Source organism: Sinohyriopsis cumingii, chromosome 6 (genome assembly GCF_028554795.1).
Source record: "Sinohyriopsis cumingii isolate HCF-2022 chromosome 6, ASM2855479v2, whole genome shotgun sequence".
NCBI classification, from domain to species: domain Eukaryota; kingdom Metazoa; phylum Mollusca; class Bivalvia; order Unionida; family Unionidae; genus Sinohyriopsis; species Sinohyriopsis cumingii.
The window spans coordinates 53,551,752-53,578,573 of NC_142966.1; the positions used below are offsets into that span (position 1 = coordinate 53,551,752).

At 35.2% G+C, this 26,822-nt stretch overlaps 1 protein-coding gene and 1 long non-coding RNA gene across 2 annotated transcripts; both read right to left on the reverse strand.

Annotated features, from left to right (window-relative positions):
* Positions 1–4,769: 4,769 nt before the first annotated feature.
* On the reverse strand, positions 4,770–9,723 carry LOC149796950 (uncharacterized). Its single transcript, XM_089960669.1, has 5 exons — positions 9,601–9,723; positions 7,601–7,831; positions 7,127–7,149; positions 5,646–5,796; positions 4,770–4,895 (listed from the first exon to the last, which is right to left on the reverse strand). Exons 1-5 carry the CDS (start codon positions 9,721–9,723, stop codon positions 4,770–4,772), a joined length of 654 nt encoding a protein of 217 aa, XP_089816795.1.
* A 247-nt stretch (positions 9,724–9,970) lies between these two features.
* On the reverse strand, positions 9,971–26,702 carry LOC149796951 (uncharacterized). The gene is made up of 3 exons (XR_016421485.1): positions 26,570–26,702; positions 10,716–11,098; positions 9,971–10,065 (listed from the first exon to the last, which is right to left on the reverse strand). It is a non-coding gene; the product is annotated as an uncharacterized LOC149796951 (long non-coding RNA).
* Between the last annotated feature and the right edge of the window lie 120 nt (positions 26,703–26,822).

Here is a 26,822-nt window from a genome sequence, read left to right on the forward strand (position 1 = left end):
ATAAAACACTACAGGACGCTTGTATCTGAGCAGACACAAAATACGTTTTGGTATAATTGAAATGGTGAAAAATATCAAATTGCTTCAGAAAGCGTCTCTTTACAATGAAGCTGTGATCATTCAAGCCATATTCTAATCAATCCATTATTGACAATAATTCCAAACTTTCTAACATTAATGAGTAATACATAATAAATAAATATAATTTGAACAATGATTTTGAAAATTATATAAAGTACTCAATTCAGATGTGGTAATATGGAACTTGTATTACGAATTTGGAAATAATGAAAACGTATTTTCCAGTGTAACATCATACACGCCGTCACCATTTTATAATGTTTTCCTCTGCGTATAAATGCACTGTGGAGCAAACAAATCAAACCCTAGCGTTTTTTCTAGAGGATGAGGTATATATTTTAATGTAATGTTTTGAATACGCCAAACATTGCAAAACGGCAAAGGACAAACAAACAAGAAATCTCAGAACAAGTTGTTATCGATCTTGATTGGTATCATGTACAGCTATATCTTGTGTAATACCTGATTCATTATTTTAACTAACTGGTTATGCTAGGATACGTGTATATGCTTAATTCGACGTAACATTAATAGTTTGTGATGTCATGTGGGATCTGTTGCGAAGAACAGTCGCAATACGTGGTGTATATGAGGATAAAATTAAGCAATCAGATTCGTTCCGATTTGTTGAGTCAGTCACACTTATTGTGGTCCTGTTGTAAGTCTGCAGACTTATTTACTGTTGTACTTAGATATTTGGCGGGAGGAAAAGCATTTGTTTGCACTGTTCAGTGGAAATATAAAGTGCTCATTATTTTAACTATACTATTGTTCAGAAACTACTACAAATTATTCAGCAGAATTGTAGACAACACCATCTTGACAATGTCACAGCTCCTTGAGTACTATTACATATGTGGTATTGTAATTTCTAAGCAACATTTTATACATTTAGGACGTTCAGGGACCTTTATAAGGACTAGTTTGGATTCGCTTCCTAATACTATAAATTCTTCCACATCTTTCATGTAACTTTGACAATTACAATTTTGTTAAGTTTTATACAATTTATTGTTTATATATTCTCTTTCTTAAGCATGTGACCATAGTGTCATAACTATTCGATGGACATGTAATAAAAGGTCCAAAGACCCCTGCAAAAAGAAAGATATGTCGAAAGAAAAATGTAATTGTATGTTCTGAAATATACTGCAAACTAGAATTTAAAAACAGTGAAGGTTTGATAGATGAATGTGGACAGTCAGATGATCAGAAAAACACGCACGCCTTCGGCGTATCCAACAATGCATCGGAGTCAGGAAGAGGTAAAATAAAAATATATGTTAGTGGTGTTGCTATTCACATGAATATTGACTCGGGTGCAAGCGACACCGTTATCAACACACAAAAACTGGAACATCTGAGGGCTAACAAAGTGAAGTCTAATTCCACTAGAACCACAAAGAAACTTTAACCATATGGAGGAACAATGCCATTGGAACAACTTGGAAAATGTACAGCACAAAAATTTGAAACCACACACGGGAAAGAACAGAATTTTGTTGTCCTAAAACTGGAAAGTTAAGTGTTGCGAAGAAGAGAAACAGTGGAGTTTGGATACCAGATCCGGACATTCATGCAGTGACACCGCAAGATGGAGACTCAATAGTGGAAACTACTGTCACAGTTTTTAGATTGTTTTGAGGGTCTAGGGAAACCTAACGATTTTCAATTGACGATTCTGATCTACACTGAAGCTCAGCCAATGAAAAGTGAGAGAAAGCTTAATAACAATTACGTAACAAAGTGGGTACAAAACTTGACCAGTTGGAAAAAGGGGACATTACTGAAAACTAAATAGCCTCAGCACAAGGAATTAAATGGGTATGGTAGTACTAAACGGGAAAAATAACATCAGAATTTTGTACAAACATGAGCTTATCAGTACCCTTAATGCGTCCAAATATGCACAATAGACGATCTGCTTCAGCATTTCAAAGATTGTCAGTAAAGTCTGCGAAGCGGGCAAACCAACAAAAGGAATTTTTACAAGAATCAAGCGACGAAACTACTTTGATAAATCATAAATGCTTCCGCCGCCACAAGAGATTAATGTATGGATTCAGTTTCGCATCCTGAGACGCCCAAAACGCTGATGCAAGAGGCTAAACATAGTTGCGAAGACGTGCATAACCAAAGGTTACACTGAGCCAGAATCGTCACTCACAGCAACAACTCAACAAGAGACTAGAACACGGCGTGTGAAATGTTTGAAGCAAAAACCACAATCAGTGTAAACTTAATGTGTGCACCATTGTTGTATGAGTGTCGAATGGACCAGCGTCAGTTAAGGTAAAGGATTCGTTGATGTTCATTAGTCCGAATATCCTGCTGGAGTTAAAAGCCGCTTAGGACTCTTCAGCTACAGTACAAACTTTATTACAGACTTTTCAACAGTTAAAATTTCCGAAAGTTGACAAAGAATAGCCAGCCTTTCGTTAAGGTGTCAAAACAGTTTCAGTCATTCAGCAAGCACAAAGAATGACTGCGGAATAGATAAAAACTGGGCCAATTGTATAAGAAAAAACCTACAGAAGTCATTCTTGACGCTAGCCCAATTCAGAGGCTGTATTATCTCAGCATCAATGTAGCAAATGTGTTTTTGTTATGCTAGTCATAGTTGCTTGGATACAAAAGTGACCAAAAAGCACTTGCCTCTATGTGACCTTTGAGAGATGTCATGTATATTTGTGTGTAACTTAGACAATGACTGAGCACAAATCAACTGACTTCGCCAACACACCAAGGTCAAAACCGTGTTCTAACATTGACAGATTATTGCTCTGAAAGCAACTTCTTTAGGTAACAAAAAGAAGTGAAACCAAAAGGTCTTGTCAAACTTAACAAATGATGTTATTATCAAAGTCATCAAATGAAAATGTCAGTATTATAAACTGAACCCAAAATAATCATTAAAGGTTTTATTCAGGTCCAAAATAATCGAATGCCCAGTATAACTTTCAAATCCGCAAATAGTCTGTTCTTCCAAAAGTCATGATGTTCCAACCGGCATTTCCAGAACTCTTTTCAATAATTTATAATAATCCCAGAATCATATTTTAGTCCAATCATAATTTAGTCTATTGAGCACTTTGTATTTCCAACAAATAATCCAATTAAATGTTTCCTCCAAATAATATATAAGTGTAATATTAAATACATCTGCAGACAGATGTTACATCAAGAGCATAAGAAATAAGAATCACCAAACTGTCCAGTTCCAAGTACTCATATGCAAGCATAAGGGGTGAAAAAATAATTTACTCCTTCTAGGTACGTGACATTTCTGTAATTATCCAGTATCGTAACAAAACAATAAAATCATCTGACCTAAACTACCCAATGTGAAACAGCTTAACTCTTCAAAGAACCCACCTGACACTACAACCAATGAGAAATTGTCGACTGGTTTTATTATTAATACTATTATTATTAATCATCGTAAACACACATGTAAACGCCGATTTATAGATCCTACACAATCTACACTCTTAATACCATAAAAGAGAATTTTAGACCGTATATAAAAATTAACTATACAATATTTTGATTTTAGATGATCATCACAATCGGCAGTCATGAACACAAATCAAACTTAATAGTGATACATAGTGATACAGTCGTGAACTAAGAGATACAAGATACATAGAGATATGCATAACACTGAGCGCCCATCCTACACCATACACATATATGTATGTTTGTTTTTATGATCTATTTTCCCGGAAATGCATCGTAATTTATATATATATATATATATATATATATATATATATATATATATATATATATATATATATATATATATATAAGTGATAAGAGTAATTAAAGTCATTTTTGACATAATCCATGCATCTGTCATATCTCCCGTAACCATTCGTGAACTTCGACAGCGCAGCAAAGTGTAATATTGAATGAATAAATTCAATTGATTGCATTAAGTAACGTTTAAATTTAGCTGCTATTCAAGGCCATACAAAGCAGAATTATTGATCAAACGATACTGCTATTGTGTTAGACGTCCATTCCTTCCTTACCTACATTTGTTTTGTTTGTTGGGGGATTTGTGTTTGTTGATTTGTTTGTTTGGGGCGTTTCCTGTGTATCGTTCGGAATTTTTGTTGTTTAACTTCTGTGAGATTTGGGTAGTTGCGAGTTGTTTCTTGACAATTTTCCTTTGTTTATGTTTTTCTGCTTAGTCATGTTCGGAAATATGTTGCTTCGGAAAAATGCATGTCTGCGGCGTGTAGCCCCAGTGCTAACAGCACTATAAACTGCCACATTGCGGACGTCGTAGCAATATGACCGAAACATTGTTAAAGCTACGTTAAAAATCCAAAACACACACACACGAATACGCTGACCATGGAACTAAGGTACTTTGACATCGAATATCTAGATAAAAAGCACAAAAGGACTGTTTATATGAGTATATATTACTCAAATGTGTCTGCATTAATGATTATATGTACAAAATCATTTGGAATTTTAATGTATCAAATATCTGCTTAGCTCAGAGATGTAATTCATAATACGTATCGTTTTATATTTTCCTATATGCGCGTTTTTGAGCATGAAAAATGGTGATTTGCTAAACATAGATAATAATCGTTTCTCAAGTACTAAATGACTGACCTTAATATATTTTCAAATTACAAATACAATGTGTTATTTATATGTTAATAACATCAGATAAAATAACAGATTTTGTCGTTACTCATTCCAGTTGCAAATGTAGTGTACTCCTTACGTTTCTTTACTTGAAACATCTTCGAATTGTCATTTCTTTCCTGCATCTCTTCATTGTCACACACCTTGGAAACGCATAAATGAGAACAAATTATACGTAAAAGTAGTACATTATATACTTTTGGACTACCAAAGTGCTTGCCACTGTCCATAAATATTTAATATGTCGCTCTTCGTTTTGTATAAATATTTTTAAAAAATATCATTATAACTGTAGGACAACACCTTTAGAATCGGGAAACAAGGTCAATATTGTCTGGGATATGCGAGAGTTAGCAACAATCCCTATATTCGTGGTTGTAAGCTTCACCAGAAATCTGGTATGTCCAACTATCGACGTACAATATATATCATGGAGATTGTTTCAAACATTTCCAATACCGAATCTGATCACACATGCATACTAAACAAAATCAAAACAACCTTGAAAGTTTAACTTGATGTTAGTTCAGTTGGTGCTGCCTAAAGCCAATGAAAACTCCCAAAGGATTTTATATAGCATAATATGAACTTATATAATATAATCATAACACAGAATAAAAAATCTTTCCAAAGATAGCTTTGTTCACTGACATTGTTTTTAAAAACAACATGTAAAATATATTAATTAAGAAAGACTACAAATATTTGAAGAATATGTGTTATAGTCCCTTGAACGTTGTCTGTAAAATTGAGATTCATCTAAACCTATTAAATTTAAATTGTATTCACTGTAGAAACGGTGGAAACTGCTTAAAATAAAAAGATACAGGATACGCAGGATTGCTAGAATCATTGAAAGATAGCATAAAGCTAGCGTGTAGTCGAGGACATACGTGACAGTGCTCTGAATCGCCAACCCAATGAATCTTCACATCGTCAAGGAATGTACGTATATCTTTGTTACATGGATAGCATTTTGCTGCACTCACTTCGTAAGATCTATCCATCGGTAACTCGCGGACATTCTTAAGACTCTCATCCAACCTATTTATTATTAAATAATAATTTGCTCTTTTCACAAAAATTAAATTAAAATAATTTTATCTTTAGCTTAGATAAAATTATACAGTTTGAATTAATGCAAGGAATTACATGCATGTTGATATGAAAACAATTCAATGCCATGTATATAATCTGGACAACTATGGGTTTACTGGACAAAGCATTATTGTAATGACGGAAGACATTTTCTTCGAAATCTAGCTTATATTGCCAATGCTAATGGCAACGTTTGAGAATCAAAATTAATTTGAATTAATCAATTAGTATGAGTACGAATGTAAACAAATTTCAGTGACCAACTTTTATTATGGCAAGATATCTCATCTGGAGATGTACCTGCGCAACGGTTTTCATGAATGTAGGTAAAAGGGGGTCGAATATATTAATTTAAGTTGGGCTGATATTGTACGGCACATCAACACGGGAGGGTTATTTAGTCCCGCTGCAATTGGAATACAGCACTTTCCTGAGTCAGGCTTGTCTGATAGTGGGATTACACCCGCTCTCTCTCTCTATATATATTCAGCGCAAAATCATGAAATTTAGTGACTTAATTTTAGTATCGATGAGTTGCTCTCTTTGAGATGCAGTTTCATACAAATTATCATAAGTGAATAGCACATTGGGTTCGATATATTGTGTGTAACAAGCCGATATATGACACTACAAAAGTCACACAATCGAAAAACTGAGACACATTAATCTGGTGTTGATATTTTAAGTTGTTCTTATTGAAATGCGTCCACATATTCATGAGTGTGGGTGGTGTCTTTAGAAGACAATCAATAATATACAAAGTCACGCAAGAGTGAAAATCGGATCAAAGCTATTTTCTTATTGTATTGCTTAGTTCCACTACCAGAGATACATGTATATACCAATTTATCCTCAGTGTAGATGAAGTATGGTCTCATATATCGATGGCAAAAGAAACAGATATCTAACAACACAAACTTCACTCATGTGTAAAATAACTGGGTCACGTTGACGTGTTTGTTTTGTCTGGTTCAGCTACTATTTTCTTTTAAATGTATCCACTTGTAAATATTTCAAAATATAGTGCAATACGGCCTAAAATATTGAGAGCGTAACCACCGGATAAATGAAAATACAAAAATAATTAAGCCTAAGAACTTGGTCGAATCAACATAGTACTGATATTTTTGAGTTCACGTGCCACTTTGTATGAGTGTAGGTGAAAACTGGTCCAATCCAATTAGAATCATACGAAAGAAAGCCGAAAATTCAAAAGTCATCTAAGCATGAGCTTCTCGCTAAATTCGTTGAAGAGATAATAAGCTAGCCAACTCACCTTTTATTTAATGCTCTTATTCTCTGTCAAGGCAAAAGATCTATTAGTATCAACAAAATGATAATTTAGAATAAGAAATGTTATATCAACTAAATGAAGTATTGCAGTGTGTTAGAATTAAGGTAATGCAACCTTGTATGATAAAATAGAGCCACACTAATGTAAGCAAAATTTGATACGCAATTCGTTTAGTAGGAAGAGAATGTAAGATGTTATCCAAATTTACAAGTTTCATTATAATTCAATTATTTCATAGATTTGATCAGAACATATTGAATCAAAGATGGAAAACGGAATGTTTAGATGCCTTTCATTTCTATCGCATATAACTATTTTTGAAAAATGTTTGCTTTTCGCTAAAATGACGATCACAATGATAATAAGGAATATAAATCTGTGCTTTAACATTTCCACGTATCCTAATTGAGAAAACTTTAAATAATAAGTATCGAAAGTTCCATCCATTTACAGTACCTTTAAAAAGGCGGGTTTATCACTTGACGAAATCGAACTGTATTCTTTCTGCACATCTCTGAATGTTGTTCGGAAGCTCAATACTGCTGACTTTTCCTCTCGATAAACATCTACACGCGAAACGAACTCACTTTGAATCTGTCTAATCATGTCCTGTTTCTTAGAATCTATCTGCTCTTTAAGCCTGTCAAAATACGTCCTAATAGCATCTTCCGAGTCCGTTTTGATTTTCTGTAGTAGATACAACAGACATACTTGAGATTAGAAATATGTTAAGAATACCTTTTCGTTATATATCCTCAATTTGTTTATTTGTTCAATATTTTATTTTTGATATCTTTCATATGACAACAATCTTCGTTAGCCTCTTTTGATGCCAAATATTTATATGAGCCAACCGAAACAATGACCGAGATATACATATAACAAGCATATATATATATATATATATATATATATATATATATATATATATATATATATATATATATATATATATATATATATATATATATATTAAATAGCAAACAACCATTTTTAGCTTTAGAAATAATCCATCATTCTAATAATCAATCTGCCACACAATCAATCAACCATCTATCAAAAAAGATCAATGCTCAGTTAAACATCACAAGAGAATAATGACAATTTTCGTTTGAATGCAATTTTTGCCTGGTTTTATGGAGGAAGGATCTACCTCAATATTATTAATTTAACCCGTTACCTTGAGAGAGTATTATTGTTATTATTGAATAAAGACAATTCATAAGGTTAATTCGGCACATGCACGATTTCACTTTGTAAGTACTTCAGCTAATAATAAAGTTAATAAATGCTGGTTTCATTTTCCTAATAACAAAATGGTTAGACTATTTCAAGATTAGCTGCGAACGTGCCTGCCTAACATTTCTCCTCGGTTTTGTGACTGTCTCAATCTTTGGTGCAAATTTTGCACACCAGGTAGGGCCAATTACATCCGTGAATAAGCACAATGCAATACGAAACGATATTTAAAAGACGATTTCTCCAGATGATACATGGTTAACTGAGTACCCTTTCTTCATTTAGACGCATTCGGAAAAAAGTAAAGAGCTTCGTACTCGATGAATATTACAATTCATCAGTTAAAATTAAAAATTAAAAATTAGAAAGGATGTATAGACTTTTTAAATAATAAAATCTGCGAGGGAAATAACTTTGGCTATGTTGATAATCTTGAGTTTAAGTAATGTTTCAAAGAAACTGACACCCATCATTTGCTATATGAAACTAGTCTTCATTCATGGCATATGTTTAGGATCTTAGTCAAATTTAAGATACTGAGGTTCTGTCTGCTTTTCAAGTCTTCAAGACGATTTTTCATTATTTTTCACACGTCTAAGTAAAAGAGGAAATAAAATCAAAGCACTTTGGAAAATAAAGTCTGTGTTATTAAGAAGAATACATATGCATGGCAAAACACAAGAGAAACTTCCATTCTTGGTAGATTTCTAACGACTGTTGAACCTCTGCATCAAATCACGCATGACAAAATTGTAGTGATTTGCAAGAGGAATTTTCCAAGACTATTAACACCTACAAGATGGATACATGATATAAACTCACAATGAATATATGATACCTTTTAGTGAGATCCAGATATTGACAAAAATTGCTTTAAAAGTTACGGTAGTAAGTTGTATGATTCACTAATTAATTGAGACGTTTAAACAATATTCATAACCGGTATCAATTATAAAATTCAAGGACGAAAAACATATTTCATTGCATTCATAATATGTGGTGAGTGTTGTCTAAAGGCTAAACTATAAATATTATGTTGGTGAAACTGAAGGATGTTTACGCAAATACGACTGCACAGACAATAAACCATGTCTAGACATTTCAGTACAAAGTTTAGAAAAGAACAGTTTAGAGTGTTTAGCACAACAACTCATGGTATAGGGATCATAGAATAACATCAACAAACAACCTTGACTGAAATAAATTTGGCATTTTACCCATAGTATAGCATCGACCGTAGTCCTCTGCCATGGTATGATTTTCTTTGTAGACCTGTCACTTATCAGATTTTTATCCTGAACATTGTACGGGGTCATTGTGACAAATAGATCATATCCCATTTTTCTACTCATAAACGAAGTTAGATCTATATATCAATCTATAAAGCACCTTATCTCTCCATCAACCGATGGATTTTTTCCGATCCATCAATTCACGCTTGAAGTTGTGGAGGAGAATATAGTTTACCATGACTTGTATTTATAGTATTTTAAATATGTTGTACTTGTAAAATAATTTATTTTCGCTTACACGTATTTGAATTGCGCAGATTACATCAGAGAAAAACAAACAATATAATTGTTTACCTCAAGCATACGTATGACTCTGCCACAATTCGTTATTTTTTCATTCATCTGACTTTGAGTTGATTTCGCTTCATCAAGCAACACGTCCACGATTCCCTGATGAATAAGAACATAATTATATAAGGTAATATATTTTGCATACTTGTCCACAGAAAAATGTATGCCTATATATTTCGCCTCTTCTGTTATTCTGCTACATTGAACACATTTCGTTCTTCCAAACACATTTTACATATGCGTTTGAAGCACATACAAGAAAAAATATATAACGTAGACTGATTAAAAAAAAGTCCAGGAACGATTACTCGCATTTACTCATTATCAAATGACCAAAAGACTTCGCTTGATAATCATTAAATGTTGTTTCGATGCAATGCACCATTTTCATGATTAAGAAGAAAATGAAAAGGAGGGATGCAGATAATTTTTATTGTTCAGGTACACTTAATCTTAAGCAAGATATATTAAACATTTTTAAATCATGTTCTGTTATTTTCTGTCGATATTTTTATTAATAGTTATGATTAACAGATATTTTTTACCCCCAGCATTGCATTGTGCCGAAGACATACGAAAGTCTACCTTGAACAACAAAACAATAGCGATAGTTATGGTCAATATGATATGTGATATTATATCTGTAAATATTATTTATTTTCTCGGCAGGTGTCAATCATGCGAAAATCTAGAAGTACAAGACGTGGATTAGTTTTCTGTATTAGAAACTTAAAAGGGACAATGTGAACCTTTTCATCCCGGTATGCGATGTCTATGTCCACTATCCGGTGACGCACGTGAGTCTGCAAACATTCTTTACACACCATCTCTCCACAATCATCACAAAATAAGTCCATTATTTTACAATGAGTTTTGCACGTATTCTTCGTTCGTAAGGATTCAGCAAGACTGGCTAATCCGATATTTTTGGGTAATGCGTTTGTTCCTCCAACAGAAAGATTGACTCTGTGTCTACAAACGGGACAGTCTATTGATGAAGATGATGATGACTGGAGTTTATCCAGGCAGGTACGGCAGAAGGTGTGGCCACAGGGCAAGCATCTTGGGTCGTTGAAAATTTCCAAACAAACAGGACATTTAACATAATCCCTGATATCTTCCCCTTCCATTTCTGTAAATGGAAATTTATATAAACGTATTTTGAAAGAGTCATATAAGAGCTAGTGGAATAGTTGGATCGTGCCGTGTTCAACAATATGTTTTCTGAACAATTTACAGTTTCCTTTCCTCAGAACTCAACTATAGTACAAGGTACACTGGTATTTACTAATACAAATTTAAAAAATAATTTTTATTTTTAAAATTTGATGGTAATATAATTATAACAAAATTTATTATTCCTGATTTTTGAATAATCTACACATTGTCATAAAAATATTTCCAGACGAATATTATCGATCACTATCGACTTTTATCGGCATTACACTGAATAAAGAGAGTCGATATGGAATTGAACTACTACTAGTGCAAGGGAATCAAGATACGATCGCATGAATACGAAGTCGCGCGCATCTTCATCATCTACTATACGGTTGTTCAACTATGAATGGGATAGAGGAGTAACATAGAAGACGTTTTATTCTTACCTTCTACATATGATATTTCTTCATGATTAAAATTTAGCATGATGTACAATTTAACTTAAATAAATCTGAATGATAGTCATGTTTGTAGTCTTTTACGTGTATGAAAGCACATAATTGTATGGGGAAAACAGGTAGTATGTACGAACTGAAATGAAAGACATGACATACCATACAGAAGATATATACGAAGTTACATAATTGCCTCCAATTTCTTGGACTTGTGTGCCGATTTTTTCCTGCCGGTTTTATTTACAGGCTTTGTTTATAAATGACATTTTGCGCGTCTCTGTTTGTGTTTGTACTACATCTTTTCATCCGCAGACGATTTCCTTCTTACATCATACCACTAGTACCTTATCATGGAATTTGTCCTAAGCATTTTTTGAGGAATTTATGCAATAATCTTCAATGGAACTATGTTGTGTCATGCATATTTGATTTAATTAAATCTGATTTAATATATATTAATTTCAATTTAATTGTTTATTTGTCAGTTTTTAAAAAAAAATATATTTTTCATTACACGCTATTGTAATGTAAATTTATTTACTGGAGATGATACGTTTTCCAGAAAATAGATTGAAATTGACTGTTTTAGTAAACACTAGGGGTTGATCTAGATCCTGGCCTTGGGTCATTATTAGTAGCAACCACGTCAGTAAGTTCTATTTTTATTTTAAAATGATTGGTTGTTGTCGATGTCATGATGGCACTACGTGCTTAAAATGTAAACAATTTTTTAATGTTTTATATCTTAGAGAAAAATGATTGGTTTTCGTCAGGGTCAGGGTACATGATCTTTAACAAGTACATACTTTCTGCGACACTCTGGAACATGATGATGTGACCCCATTTTTGCGTTTTAGAATACGATATAACCTTTGTTTTTGAGATATATTCTCAGTATTAGCTGGGCTCTTACACTGGAAGTTGTATGTTGCGCTGTTTGGAGTTATCTCTAATTACTTGGATTCAAAAGGATTATTTTTTATTTTTTCCTGGAAAATACGTGTGCTCATGTGAAATTGTTGAACAAGGACAGTTTTTATAAACATTTATTCAGATTTCCAAAACCGGAGTGATATTTCTTGTTTCTACATTGAACTGTAGATTTCAACACTACATATTACAACATACGTCATAGTCTTCCATCTTGGATTCTTCGTCGGGACTTGAACTTGAAATCATCAGAACACTATGTTAGTTGGACTTTTAAAAAAAATTATTCGTGGATTATTCTTGGATTATTGTTGGATTTGATTTTTAAAACAGTAAGTTCATAATTTTTATTTTGACAGAATTCTCCATGGAAATAAATTATTGTATTTTTCAAAACTTGTTTTCACTCTTTCTTGTGTTACTGTTTATTCGAGCCTAAACATGTAACATAAGACTTGGACAAGGCGGAGCATAAAGTGAAAAAAATGCCATTTAAGCGTATGTGAAATCAAATTCTCCAAAATGACACCCGTAACTGCAAAAAGTGACTTAGTGCAAACTACATGCAAAAGGTGGGTATCCAACCTTTGGAAAAACTTGCTGCATGTGTAGAAAACAGCATCATTTTCTAAAATACTGCAATATAAAATGGGTAAATGCAGTCAGGGAAACCCATAGCATTTTCATCATTTACTTTTGAATGATTTAATCAATGTACTTATGATCGTCAGGTACAAGATGAATCGAATCATAAACCTCAAGAATTAATCCTCAAGAAAGCTGCATCTGCCGTACCAACTAGACTTCAACAAACGCTTTGAAGACTGCAAAAGTACAGTTTTGACATAACATATTGTCCTGGAAAAGAGTTATTTGTAGCTGACACACACAGACAGACAGACACATCGTATAGAAACATGGATAGTAAAATAGAGTGCTCTGTGCACATGATCATGTCAAATATACAGATTCGATATACACAGTTAGAAGCAATAAATAATGGAACTAAATTAGATAATAAAAGGGCATATTATGAGAAACGATTCAAAATTGATGGCAAAATATAAACGTTTCGTACCCTATAAAACTGGAAATTTCTGGAACTGTAGAGAGAAACGTTCAGAAAAAGATTAGTTCTAAAAGGAGAGGAGATTGTAATACCAGATCTCTTCAGATAGAAATGCTAAAGGCGTTGCACACGCGTCACATGGGCATAGAAAAGACAAAGCGAAGAACAAGAGACATTATGTATTGGCCTGGAATGAATGCACATATTGCAGACGGAGAATCGAATTGTTCCACTTATAAATACAGAAAGTCATAAAAAGACCCATTGTTGTCTACACAACCTACTGCACCAAGGAAAAGAGTTGGAGCATATTAATTTGTGTGGAATAATTACATATATGTTTTGATAGTAGACTATTACTCCAGATGTTTTGAACTTGCCAAGTTGGAAAATAAACGAGCAAGCACTGTAATCACACGCACAAGGTCAATTTTTCCAATATACGTTATACAACAAGATGTAAGGAGTAATAATGACCCAAAGTTCTCTTCGAATGAATATCGTCAGTTTGAAAACCTGTGGATTCAAACACACTACGTCAATTCCCATGTATCCACCGTCTACTGGCTTAGCAGAAAGAACCATTCAAACTGTCAAGAGAATTCTCAATAAGGCAAAAAGATATGGACAAGACCCATATTTATATATGGTGGAGTATCTAACTACACCAAATGATGATATAGGATCTCGGCACAAGTACATATCTAAATAACGTCCAGTTATGACCCCAAGTTATAAAACAAAGAGAGCTACAGAGGAAACTGAGTGAAAAGAAATATAAGCTAAAGAAACAGTATGACAGAACAGTTAAAGAGCACCCAAACCTATCTTCTGGAGACAAAATAAGACTCAGACGACAAGAACAGTCGTCAGAAAAGGTATCACTCCAAGGTCATATGATGTGCAAACTAAGGATGGTGCTACAGCAGACACCGAAAGCATCTGCTGTTACAAACAAAAAAGACATTACCAGACAGATATAATACATATGAAGCTACTAACTGGGAGTTCATTGAGCTGAATGAAAAGATGCTATTAGTTACGAGTGAGCCAAACCAGACAGAGAAGATTCGAACAAGGAATTGACGTCTAATAAAAAGCCTGCAAGATAGAGATTATATTATGTGAGCCCGATACTTTTCCTGAATTACATTGTGGTGTGGCGGATGAATATTAGAAACTGGAAGTGGTAAAGAGCATCGTAATACCTCAGTTATATCTCATCACTTTATAGGCGGTGATAACAACTGGATTGAAGAATAAATTAGGACCATATATTTCAGTGGCAATGCCAATCTATCACTAAGTATTTGTTTTCGTGATTGTGAATGTTATATAGCTAGAACCTAATTTTAACTACATCGTTGTATTACTTTTCCAACTTGACCCGTTATCAGACGGAGCAAATTTGGGGAGGCAAAATTGTGTAAAATAAAACTTTATTAAAGCTTTGACTACGGTTTGAGATTCAATATAATTTCCTCTGGGAATAGTGTTGAAGCTCACATTAAGGTCAAGAAGTATCGGTTGCCTGACTTAGCCTTGGGTAAGGAAGAGTCACATTTTATTCTGCTAAATGGTTCATCAAATGCGGGAATAGGTTACATATAAGTCGTAAGTATCTTCTGATAGATTTTCCTACGAGTTGACAGTTATGACGAGATCTTCAGTATCTACAAACATAACGTTTTATTTTCGGACGACAAGAATGATTCAAGACTGTGTGATAAGACTTACTGACCCGTAAATGACCAGCAAACGATTATTCTTGAGCTGGACAAAGACTTACCTATCTTCATGACTTCGGAGCAACAGTTTCATAACTTACTGACAACTCTTCATCATCCGGTACCTGATCCAATCATTAACAAAATAACAACTAAGTATTTCCCTGGTTTCAGTTCCGCTAATAACCCCCTGAAATAAACAAGAGATCTCAGGATCGTGTTCCTGCTCAACGACAACTGATTGCTGTTACCATATTGACCTCATCAAAAGCCTGATCAACAAATCTTCAGCAAAAAGAACAGTTTCCAGTTCAACTTCATTCTCAAGAGCTATCCTTGTCATAACTCTAGCAATTGCACAGGCTGTGTATAAATCGGGGACTTCGTTTTCAATAAAAATCGACTTTCCGATCCAAACAAGGCTTGTCAGTTAGAAGTGGATTAATCACATTCTTATCTGCAGCTAGGTCATTGCCTAGTAATAAATAAACACCCTCGATGGATCACTGTTGCGACTATCAAGGGCCCCGAGTCTAAGTCTGATGACAAATTTACTCAATGGAGAGGGACACTAACAAAGTCGCACTCTGCTCCTTGAATAAGAAAATTTTCAGAAGAAGACTTCTCAGAAAAAGTAAAATTACATAATAATAAAAGATTCTGAGAAGCTCCTGTGTCCTTTAAAATTGTGATAGGGATATGACTGGCAGAATCAACAATAAGTGGTACAGAAGAATTCGAAATAAGTGGTTCATAATTCTCAATTACAAAATCATAATGTGGTTTGTTTGACCCATGACCTTAGAAATAAGAGCATTTCGAATTGCTCTGTCTTGATTTTGTTGCTTAATTTTCAATTTGTAGAGATCAGAAATAACCTGCCCTTTCTTCTTGCAACAGGTGCATGTAAAACGAAAACAGAGGAGATAAAGATTTCTGATCAGTCTTATCAGGCACTAAGTTATTTATTATTTATTTATTTATTTATTTATTTATTTATTTATTTAAGCACTTCCAAATCTCAAATTGACGCAACTTTTAAGAACCTAGTGCCTTATAAGACTGATCAGAAATCTGTATCTCCTATTTTTTCGTTTTACATGCACCTGTATATATAAGATTTGTCTAGTTCTTACTTTAAAGTTTGAAATTTGATTCAGGAAATCAACTAATTTTGAGTTTTTTTTACAAATGTTGACTGTGCCTGTAACAGAGGCTGAGAGGCAAATGGATCAATTCAGCAATTCAAAATTAACAGTACTCCCTTCAAAACTTTAAACACATTACGTAGATTACATAATAACAGCGTTGGCTTTGTACTGAGGTGCATTTTATATTTAATATAGTAATTTTTATTTGGCATGCCTTCACATGTACCCAGATTGGCCGAGCCCGATACTCTAACTCACACTGACAGATGAGATGGCTGGGAGCGGTAAAGGAAAGTGCTGTAGAACATTTGGCCACCGGGGGTCCCATCTTACATTGTAATAAACCCTTTAACATTACAAATTGACAGACATTACACATCGTTGATATTTAATAAATCTGACATGCTGTCCATGCCTGGCAAGCTGTGCAGCACGTTTGAAAATACTATTGTACATTTATAAACCAACAATTAAAAAAGAATATCAACCAGTTATACAAGATTTAAAACCGTTTTGGTTGATTTAATTTTCATTCTTTTTTGACACAGATATGTAAAATGTAAGTACAAAGCTAGTTACAGACGATGCAGATGATGCTTCTTTACACGTGGTATGCGACGGTTACCATAAGGCTCAGAGCTGTGTGAAAAGTAGTCTCTTCCAGAATTAAAGACAAACATGGCGGATTTCATGTTCACAGACCACTCATTTTCAGCATGTATTAAATTAAATAAGAGTTTAACGTTGTTTTTTTCTGAGTTTATCGTGGTATAAACTGTCAGTTGCCGATTCACACAGAAAATAACGCCCGAAGGGCGTTATGTAAGCTGTGTGAGTCGGCAACTGACAGTTTATGCCACAATAAACTCAGAAAAAAACAACGTTAAACTCTTACAATTGAAATTTAAATTATTCTAATGTTATTTTGTTTGCATCATTATAAAAATAGAAATCTTAATTGAGCGTAGTAATACATGTTTGGGGTTTTTCTGTTACGTAGCTATATATAGCACTTGAGATTGTCCTGCTTGATCGTCATAAGTTCATCATAATACCAGTCCTTCAGCCAATGGAAGCCAAATTTATTCAATTATTTTTTTTTAAAAATGTAAGAATGTTGTTTTCCTTTAATGCTTACTTCGTGTCTGCCTTCACTGGCAGTGTTTATCTTATGCTGTACACGTGACTGTTTATAGAAGTGGAAAAGTAGTTCTCCTTACAGTTCATACAGAAATGAACGCATTTTGATCACGTGGTAACATTCTGACCAATGGAAATGTTACTTTCCTGTACCAGCTACTGGCATTGCAAGTATTGGTGAATGAATAATGAATACACGCATTTAAATGTACAAATGAAGATAGGCGCTCGAAAATATCTATTTCATTTAAAGCTTCTAGCAAATGAATAGTTCATTACAAATAGAAAAATATCCTTCAGTAGTATCAAACTACGGGTTTTGGGGCACTGTTGTTCCCTTTGAGTCCCTTCCACCCACCCTCACCTCTATTCTCATGACACAGTTAGGGGGAAAATGACTGTTTCATGTATATCACTTTTGTTTTGCACACACGTGAGCCAGGCATGAGGCGGTAGAGTCTAGTATAGATGTCAGTGTCCTCAAGGGATTTCCAAAAAAGGCAAAGAACCAGAATTTGTTACAGCATTATGATTGTACAAACTTATACCACAGAGTGCACTTATTCAGGCAAGCACATCAATAACGATCAATACACACACACTACGAGCCCAGCTTATGTTTGTTCGATCGATAAATTTCTGCAATGTTCCATTTTGCCAGCACAGTCTTAAACTAAGCGGCACTAACTGTTTTATCCTCGAGTACAATGTACCGATCGTATTTAGGCTGCTCTTTGTAGCTGCAAGAAATTTGGAACATACACGTGCTCGTGGATGCTGACGCAACGAACTTCAATTACTAGCACCACCAAGTAATATCAATTGGTACATCTACAATGGTTGATGTTGTCGTAATTCCAGTCACTCCAAGACCAACAGTCGTTGCTGTGGCAAGACCGCAAATAGCATCTACGACCAAACAAGCGAGTTTATATTTTACGATCAGCGCGGTTCTCTTGGTAATTTCCTTTCTCAGCTGTGTTTCCGCTACAATTATTTTTCACGTAGGTAAAGGTGAATGTTCGTCATAGTTCTTTTATTAAAAGTAAGATCGCATAGTACATTTGTATGACAGGCAGAAACTTGTCTGGTTTCATCATCACGCGCAGGCGCAATACGCACATGCACATCTAACAAACTACCCTTTTTAATGGTACAACTGTCATACAGTTATATAAAATGTCAGTCTCTGGAACATTTAAATTTCATACGATATTGTGGTCAACTTGCTTAGCAACCTTTTGTCCTGCAAACACATTGATGAGGCCAGTATATTTTACATGTAACGATCGTCTTTTCCCAATCATCATTACCCGAACAAGCGTCTTCCTTGGATTTTGTTTTGCTCCTTGCCGAGTCAATGTTGGCTTACCAAAATTAATAGGGAATGTAACAGGGGTGGATATATAGGTGAATACCACCTAGTCGTTGTAGAAACAATCCTGGGGAGGTTTTTCATCTGCTGCTGCAGCTAACAACTGAGCGGTGTCACGATTCGAAGCTGGCCTCGAGTTGGTAGCAGTACATGAGGAAGTTTCCTGATAATAATTTCTACTTCACCTTTAACAAGTTTATATGACAGTCCATACGAGGGTTTGGTAACACCACTTGGACGCAGATATTCCTCGATAAGTGGAGCAAAATTGTTCTCAGTATTTATATCAGCTGCCAGCCAGTTGGCTCAACATCCCGTCGGTAAATGCCGTAATCACATCACCGCAGTGATATTTTATTTCTTATATAATAATGATAAACGACGGTTAACCATGCATTCGGATAAATGTTGTGTTGCATCGAACGTCTCAGGTTACTATTGATGTTGATAATGCAACTGTGTAAGGATTTATAATTTCACTTTCCAGCCTCTGTATTTGTCGCATTAATGGTACATATTCATGATCAAGATACCGCTTGCCATTTATTAACATTCCCATTCGACCCTACATACAATTTGCTTCCCTCTATAATTAACAAATCTGTTCCGGACTGGTTTCAAAATGTGAGGTTAAGAAGTATCAAAACGATTTATACCCGGGCGGAGAACAAGTCAGCCATTTGTTAAGGTTGCCTCTTCAATTGGTTTTTAACCGTTTCGACTAATATTATCATAATTAGGTACAATAACGTTACTATGTGTGGTAGTGCGGGCACTCTAGCGATTGGATGGATTATATATTGTCTTGTTGCAATATTGCCAATATCTGCATAGTCTTTGATAAACCAACCCACTGTCTCTGATTCCACCGTGTTCAGTGACTTCGACCAGGTTTTATTTCGATACGGTCTTTCAACTTGAAAATAATATCTTGAATTTTCGCAGTTTGATCTTCAGAAACCACTAAATCACCTGGATCAATAGCAACACCAACATGACTAGTAAGCTCATATAAATCCGCTTTGTTGGCACGTCTTCTCAGATCTACATCAGTACCACTTTGTCGAGCTGAGTAACGTCCGTAAATGTTATTACACATGTTGCATACTATTATATTGCTTGAATGTGAAATCAAGAAGTGTTTGCGGTGTTGGTGAACGCTTATAAGCACACAACGCTTCAACGACAAGATAACTGCATATGGACCCATCCAACTTATTCTGGTAAATTGTAATACAAAGGTGTTTTAACACTGTGCAGGGCACTTGTGCCACGTGTTAAATAATTAAGAACTTCGTGGTACAAGTCCGAACGAGACATGATATTGAGGTGTTACTACATATACGACCCAGTGAGAACCGCGTCTTGTTGATAAAACCAGATTGGCGATGAGCGTTTCAAGACACCATATGTATACAAGTTCATTTCGCATAAAAACACCACGAAAATGTTTGATTCTGCCATCGAGAGCAAATCAAAACTGATTAATGGATGGATCAACAGCGCGGTCATCTTTCACCTGGTAATCGAAATGCTTTGCCCGAGGGCATTCGACGACGCGTTCCTGGTAATCAAATGCCTTTTCCTTTTCTATACGGCCGCGAGATGCTATTCGTCCACGACAGGCTTTTCCTCCAAGTGCCTTTTTCAACATCATTCCTTATACACTTCAGACAGCCCATAACACTGCAGCTTTTGCAACTGCTTGAGTCGCTGATGCCAACAACGCAGTCATCGCGGCAAGAATGGAAATATTCCAACGGTCTTTTGCATTTGTGTCCCCTCTGACTTGGATAATTTTAATATTAATGAGGTAGTGTTGTATCTGGCCGCACTAAGCAAAGCGAGCTCTGTTTGAGTCAACCTCACGGGGACATTTAGAGTTGATTTTGCTGGAAAAAGTTTAATATGACCCCACACATATTTGTCATTGCGTGTTTTATTCTTGCAAGTTGATTTTCAGTAAGGCCGACCCTCCCTTCGAGATAGAACATTATTATTTAAATACGTACGAGGTTTAAATATGAACTTGAGCAAATTATACGAATGTTTATCGATCACCTTCTTTTGACCAATAGCACCCTCCAACAATAAAGTCTTGTAAGAATGTATCACATAAAAACATCGATAACCACCAACTCGTTCATGAAAATACCTATCAACGACGGACTTCTCTGAACAACTCCAATTGTTACAATGAAAACTATTAAATCATATATAACGTACGAAAGTTTTGATAATTTGCAGATGCCTGTCCATGTACGGTCACATATTGTGATATGCACGTGCAATATGAAGAGTGGCTTCTGCACAGTTAAGCCAAATTTCTTCAGAAGGTTCCTGCTGACCGTTTAACAAAAGAAATTTCAGTCACCTCTAAGTGGTCAAATATCTTTTTACTCTGTTCCTATTCACTGTCTCTAATCTTACGCTGTAACGCCAAAACAACATGTTTTGACTCAGTAAGGCCATGCTGGGTACCTATTTGCCAAGTAAATTGTACTGCAATAGCAGTTGGCAACGGCACCTGCACCACAGCAAATGGCATCGTTGGAGTTGTTTTACGCTACAAGGGGACTGTATGTTTGGTCCCAAAAAAAACCTTGCGGACATCTCTGCAAAACTCAAAGATGTGACTGGGGGCAATTGCGCACAAAACTCTCATTAAAGCACCTGTGAGTTTTGGCAGACGCTGAACAAATCCAAAATCAAAATCAGGATCACGAAACGGTAAACTGTTTTTAACTGCATCAGCATCGCCAGCATCATTTTGATGTCGACTAATGATATACTATCGACGATCTGCATGATTAACTGCATCCTTTACATGACAAACATATATGTTGGGCCAGGATTCTCGTGTAATCGTCACTTTATATGGCGTGTCTGAGAATTGTTGGCCACGACAACATTGTCTAGAATGCATTCGGTTTCCTTTTCATCGATGGAATAAGGTACACTGTTAAACAAAGCCATGATACAGTTATTAACAAATCCCACTAGGGTATTTGCATCGTAATTGGCAACGTTCTTACGTACAGGTTTCCCTCAGCTTCCAAGAATACCCCACATTAAAGAAATAAAACATAAATGTGTATTGCACTAGTGATTCTACTTTTAATTGCTTGGCATCCTGGCTGGATATGAGTAATACCGAAAATCTGTTTTAATTCGATCTACTAACACAGGCGCGTCCATATCAAATGCTGTATCAAATATATCTTTGGACTGAGCCATGTCAGCTTATATACATGTCTGATAATACCACTTACCACACAAATCCTCTTCCCACTGCCATATTTGCAATCGATGAATCTGACAACAGCTGCTGACAGGCCTCGCTAATGATTTAGTAACTGAAGGCATCATTGATTCTGTCGATGGTACCAAGTATATTACTAACCAGGGAAAGCCGAAGCAGTTGCTCTGGGTGTCAGAGGTCTTAGGGCACCAAAACGATACTCAACAGAGGTCTTGGGGCGCCCAAACCCCATGGTCCATCATCCTTGCCCCGGGCGCCATTTACCGTCAGTACGCCACTGATAGTAACGTAAATATTTTTCTTGATGGTACTCGTGTTATTAATCGCCGTAATATATCTCGAAGTAACTGAGCCCCCTGACATCCCAATTGTTTTAATCGATCCACAGTAGAAATTTTAATAATATCCAAAGGTCACATGGTAACTTACTTAGTGATGACTATAGCGCGTGATGATAAGGCTGTGAGCGCTTAAATAATCCACGGACAACATCACCAAGTCCAGTTCCATAATATGTCATGCACACAGGTTTTCGCGCATTGACCATGTGCATGGGGTACACACGTTCACGCACGACTGTCATTGTTATTTTAAATGTCATGTCGAAATCTAATATACAGTTCTATCGTCAATGTTTCACTGCACAGATCCACAACGTGGATCTTCAAGGGAAAAACGAACATGTATCAGCCGATTCATGTGCATGTCAGAAACACAGGTGCTGCGAGTTAATGGATATCAAATCACCTGGTTCCACGGTTGACGAAAACCCAAACAGAATATAACCTTTGGAGACTAAGCCTGTCGCAACTACGCATGTCGTTTCAGACCTGCTTTCATGACTATCTCTTAAAAAATCCAAATCACACAAACACACACATATACATCACATGGGAACCAGATGCTGTGCGCAATGATTTAAGAAGAAAGCTTCTAAATCACAATCCATAAGGATCAAGAGATATTAAATGATATACATGAAGATAATGTGACGCCTACAAATGTGAAGGAAACTCGGTACATATTACTCAGGCATTTACAAAGAAAATATATAAGTTGGTTCTGAGCACGGATGCTAAAAATGATACGGTACTGTATAGCTCAGGTGCATGAATCTTTCATGTAAGTGAAACATGAAAAACACGAATAATGTGACAAATTTATTGATTTAAACTGCACACAGAATTTCAAATATCCTGGTAAATGATATAGATGGAGATAATGTGACGTCTACAGATATTATGGAACCTGATATGTTATTAGGGCACTTAAAAAGACATAGGCAATTTGAGCGCGGATGCTAAAATTAATACGGTATTTTGTAGCATAGGTACATGAAACCTTCTTTTTCTTCTCAACTTCATAGTGTTATTTATTTTTAATATTTTGGTTTCAAACATTATTGGATAGGTGGCCATGACAGCTCAGTAAGTGGATCACTGTGTTTCGTAATCCAATGGTCATGAGTTAGCTACACTGGAGAGGAAAAATAAAGCCGGACTTTACATCCTGAATAAGAATACTCTGACTGGATTTGTTTCTCAGATACGAACAATGTGACTAATACTAAAATTCTCTGAGAAGCTCCTGTGTACCTTAATATTTTAATAGGTATTGGCTTGGCAAAATTGCCGACGGGTCATATAGAACCTTTCAAAATGAATGGCTTATAATTCTCAATAATAAAATCAAACTGATTTGTTTGATCTAACAAATGTATTGCATTCAATACAGGACTGTGACCTTGACCTCTTAAAATAAAAGCATTTTGAAACTCTGTCTTTATTTTGTTGCTTACTTTTCAATCTGTAGCAATCAGGAAGAGATAATGATTCCTTATCGGTCGTGTCATAGAGTATGATATCTAAAACATGTGCCAAAATGAGACTTGAGAGTAATGATATGAGTCTGAGGTGATTTTCTTTTTACCAAAAAACTGCCGAGAGGACAATTTACAGACAAAAGAAAGTTTTGAATCAAGGAATAATCATCAGCTGTAAGAGCAGCATTTTAGCGTTTCAACCTTTTACTCGGCATTCTAGGTTTTGACGTCAATATGGACACAATTCTTGAACCTTTCAACTACTCCGACTAATATAAGCAGTCTGAGGTTATGTTAACCTTAACCAACCTTTTAGGTCGAGCACCACTGATCCAGTATTTGTTCTTTTTCTCTTGCAAATTCGAGATTTGTCTGTTCAGTTTTCATTTTGAAATTTCTAACCTGTGTTGATATACGTCAGGTACCTACTCATAACCCTTCTAGACATATTACTCAACCACATCATAATTAACACTTTGTTGTAATGACCATGAAGTGTATATTTTATTAGCTTTGCCTATAAGTACACTTTGTAAAAATATATTCCAATGCTCTCTTGGCCATATTAATCTACTTCCTCGTCTCTAAAAATTGGTACTAACGTATTATTTATGATAGCATCAAAACATGAGTTTGTATGTAAAGGTAGGGGTTGTTTTTCACTTTTCAGTTCTAATTTTTTAATCTTAATTGCATTACACCTTTTTCTGTTTCTCTCTGTATTTCCGTCTATTCTTTTTCATTTCCATTTGCTTATCGACCAGTCCACTAGCCTAGCAGCTAGAGCGTCCTTCCCGGATGCGGGAGGTCGCTGGTTCAAACCTCATCTGACTCATACCAAGGACATAAAAATGGTACTAACCGCTGCCTCGCTAGGTACGCAGCATTAAGAGGTTAGTGATGGGACTAGTTGGCCTGACGTTAGGATAATGTGACTGAATGGGACAGCGGCTGGATGCCCCAGTGCTAGACATCCTTATATACTGCTATGATGCAGACATCATAGTGATATGACTGAAAAAGTGTTAAAACTATTTTAAATATCCAAATCACACACATACACTCCATTTGCATATCTTCTCTTTCTCTTTTTTCTTTCTGCAACTTCCTCTTTCTGCAATTGCATTTGTTATTCTCTTCTTCAAATGAATTCCAGAAGTGATCCGAACAAATTCCATTATTGAATTTGATATATCAGTAGTCTCGAATGTGTTAATGTGCCGACAGTATAATGTATCACGGTGATATAATCCAAGACGTCTTTGAATGAATATAGTAAAATTCCAAAATAGTGATTTAGTCCAAGAAGTAATGATGACAACCTTGAAATTAAAGTGAATAATTTAAATAAATGAATTCTCTGAAATATTAACTGAAACACAACCTAAAATCTGAGTCCTCAAAAACTTATGTTAAGACATGCAATAACGAAGATCTGTTTACTTTTCCCATTGTAAAATCAAAATTAATAACAGAACCAGTTGAAGGTTATAATGAGAATATTTTTAGGGCGAAAACATTAAGAGAGATCGCGTACAGGTCATAATTCTTTATGTTCTGCAATTTTCATTGAAACAGATATGACCTGGGTTGCAGTTAAGCTTACTTTCAAATTTCGAACCTATACTTTCATTCCTTCAAATAGTCGTAGAAATTGAGTTATGTCAAGGTCCTCACATGTATATGAATACAAATGTGTGTGTGTGTGTGTGTGTGTGTGTGTGTGTGTGTGTTGAACGTTACCATATGTTGGCCTGAATAAGTACACTCTGCGAGATTTGTTCCCACAATCACAGCCAGTAACATAAAATATTGATGTTTTGGTATTATACTTTGGTGACACTGGCATCCGTACGAGACTCTAGCTCACCACACTCCCCCTTGAATGGTTCACGTGTGCAAAAAAAAAAGTGATAAACCTGCAACGGTTATAAATCGGATAACAATATCATGGGAAAGAGGCGAAGACGGATGGAGGGGACCCAAAGAGAACAAGAAAGCTAAAACCAACGGTTTGATACTTCCCCCTTCACATTAAGCAAATGTATAGTATTACATTTGGCACGCAATACACAAGTAATAAAAGAAGAATGAATAAAAAGCTCAGTCATGTTCTCGTACAGGTAGGCCAATGTCACGTAATGACTCGATTTCAACTGACAATTTTCTCAAACAGAATACAATGTATGAAGAAGAAAGTTCACAAAGGTTACATTCAGATAATTCTCAGACCTGAGGACTACATTATAACCAATTCAAAAGCTTCATACCTCAAAATTATAAAGGTGATGAGTTAACATTGCCATGTCAACAATGGTCTAACTGGTTCACATTTACTTTTATTCCTCTTTATCTTGCTACCTGGTACTGGATATCGAATTTATTGGATATACCTTCCTGGTAAATTGGTAGTGACGTTCTTACATCTGACAAGATTCTTGCAACTGCCTACCAATTTTCATTATGTCAATTGAATTTAGATAACTAAACACAGAGGATGGTGTTACTTACCTTTGGACTGCGGGTAAAATTTAATCTGCCCAATACACGAGATATTTTTTCATTATAAAATAACTAATCTTACTCGGTCCTTTCAGCAGAATGAATTATTGATCTCCAGGTTATAAATGATGTGTTCGTTGATAACCGGATGTAAACATTCCACTCCAAAAGACGGTATAGTTAAAGTAAGTGTAAGAGTCATATCTGCGTATATGACATTACTTTTAGAAAAATGTCATTGGAATGTATAATAAACTATAAA

What these genes read in the sequence shown, in the direction of transcription:
- LOC149796950 (XM_089960669.1), bottom strand. Translation starts at nt 9,723, where the DNA reads ATGGGATATGATCTATTTGTCACAATGACCCCGTACAATGTTCAGGAT. An exon ending in ATAAACCCGCCTTTTTAAAG is followed by an intron (nt 7,150 to 7,600) that starts GTACTGTAAATG and finishes TTGCCTTGACAG; the next exon opens with AGAATAAGAGCATTAAATAA. An exon ending in ATAAGAGCATTAAATAAAAG is followed by an intron (nt 5,797 to 7,126) that starts GTGAGTTGGCTA and finishes AATAATAAATAG; the next exon opens with GTTGGATGAGAGTCTTAAGA.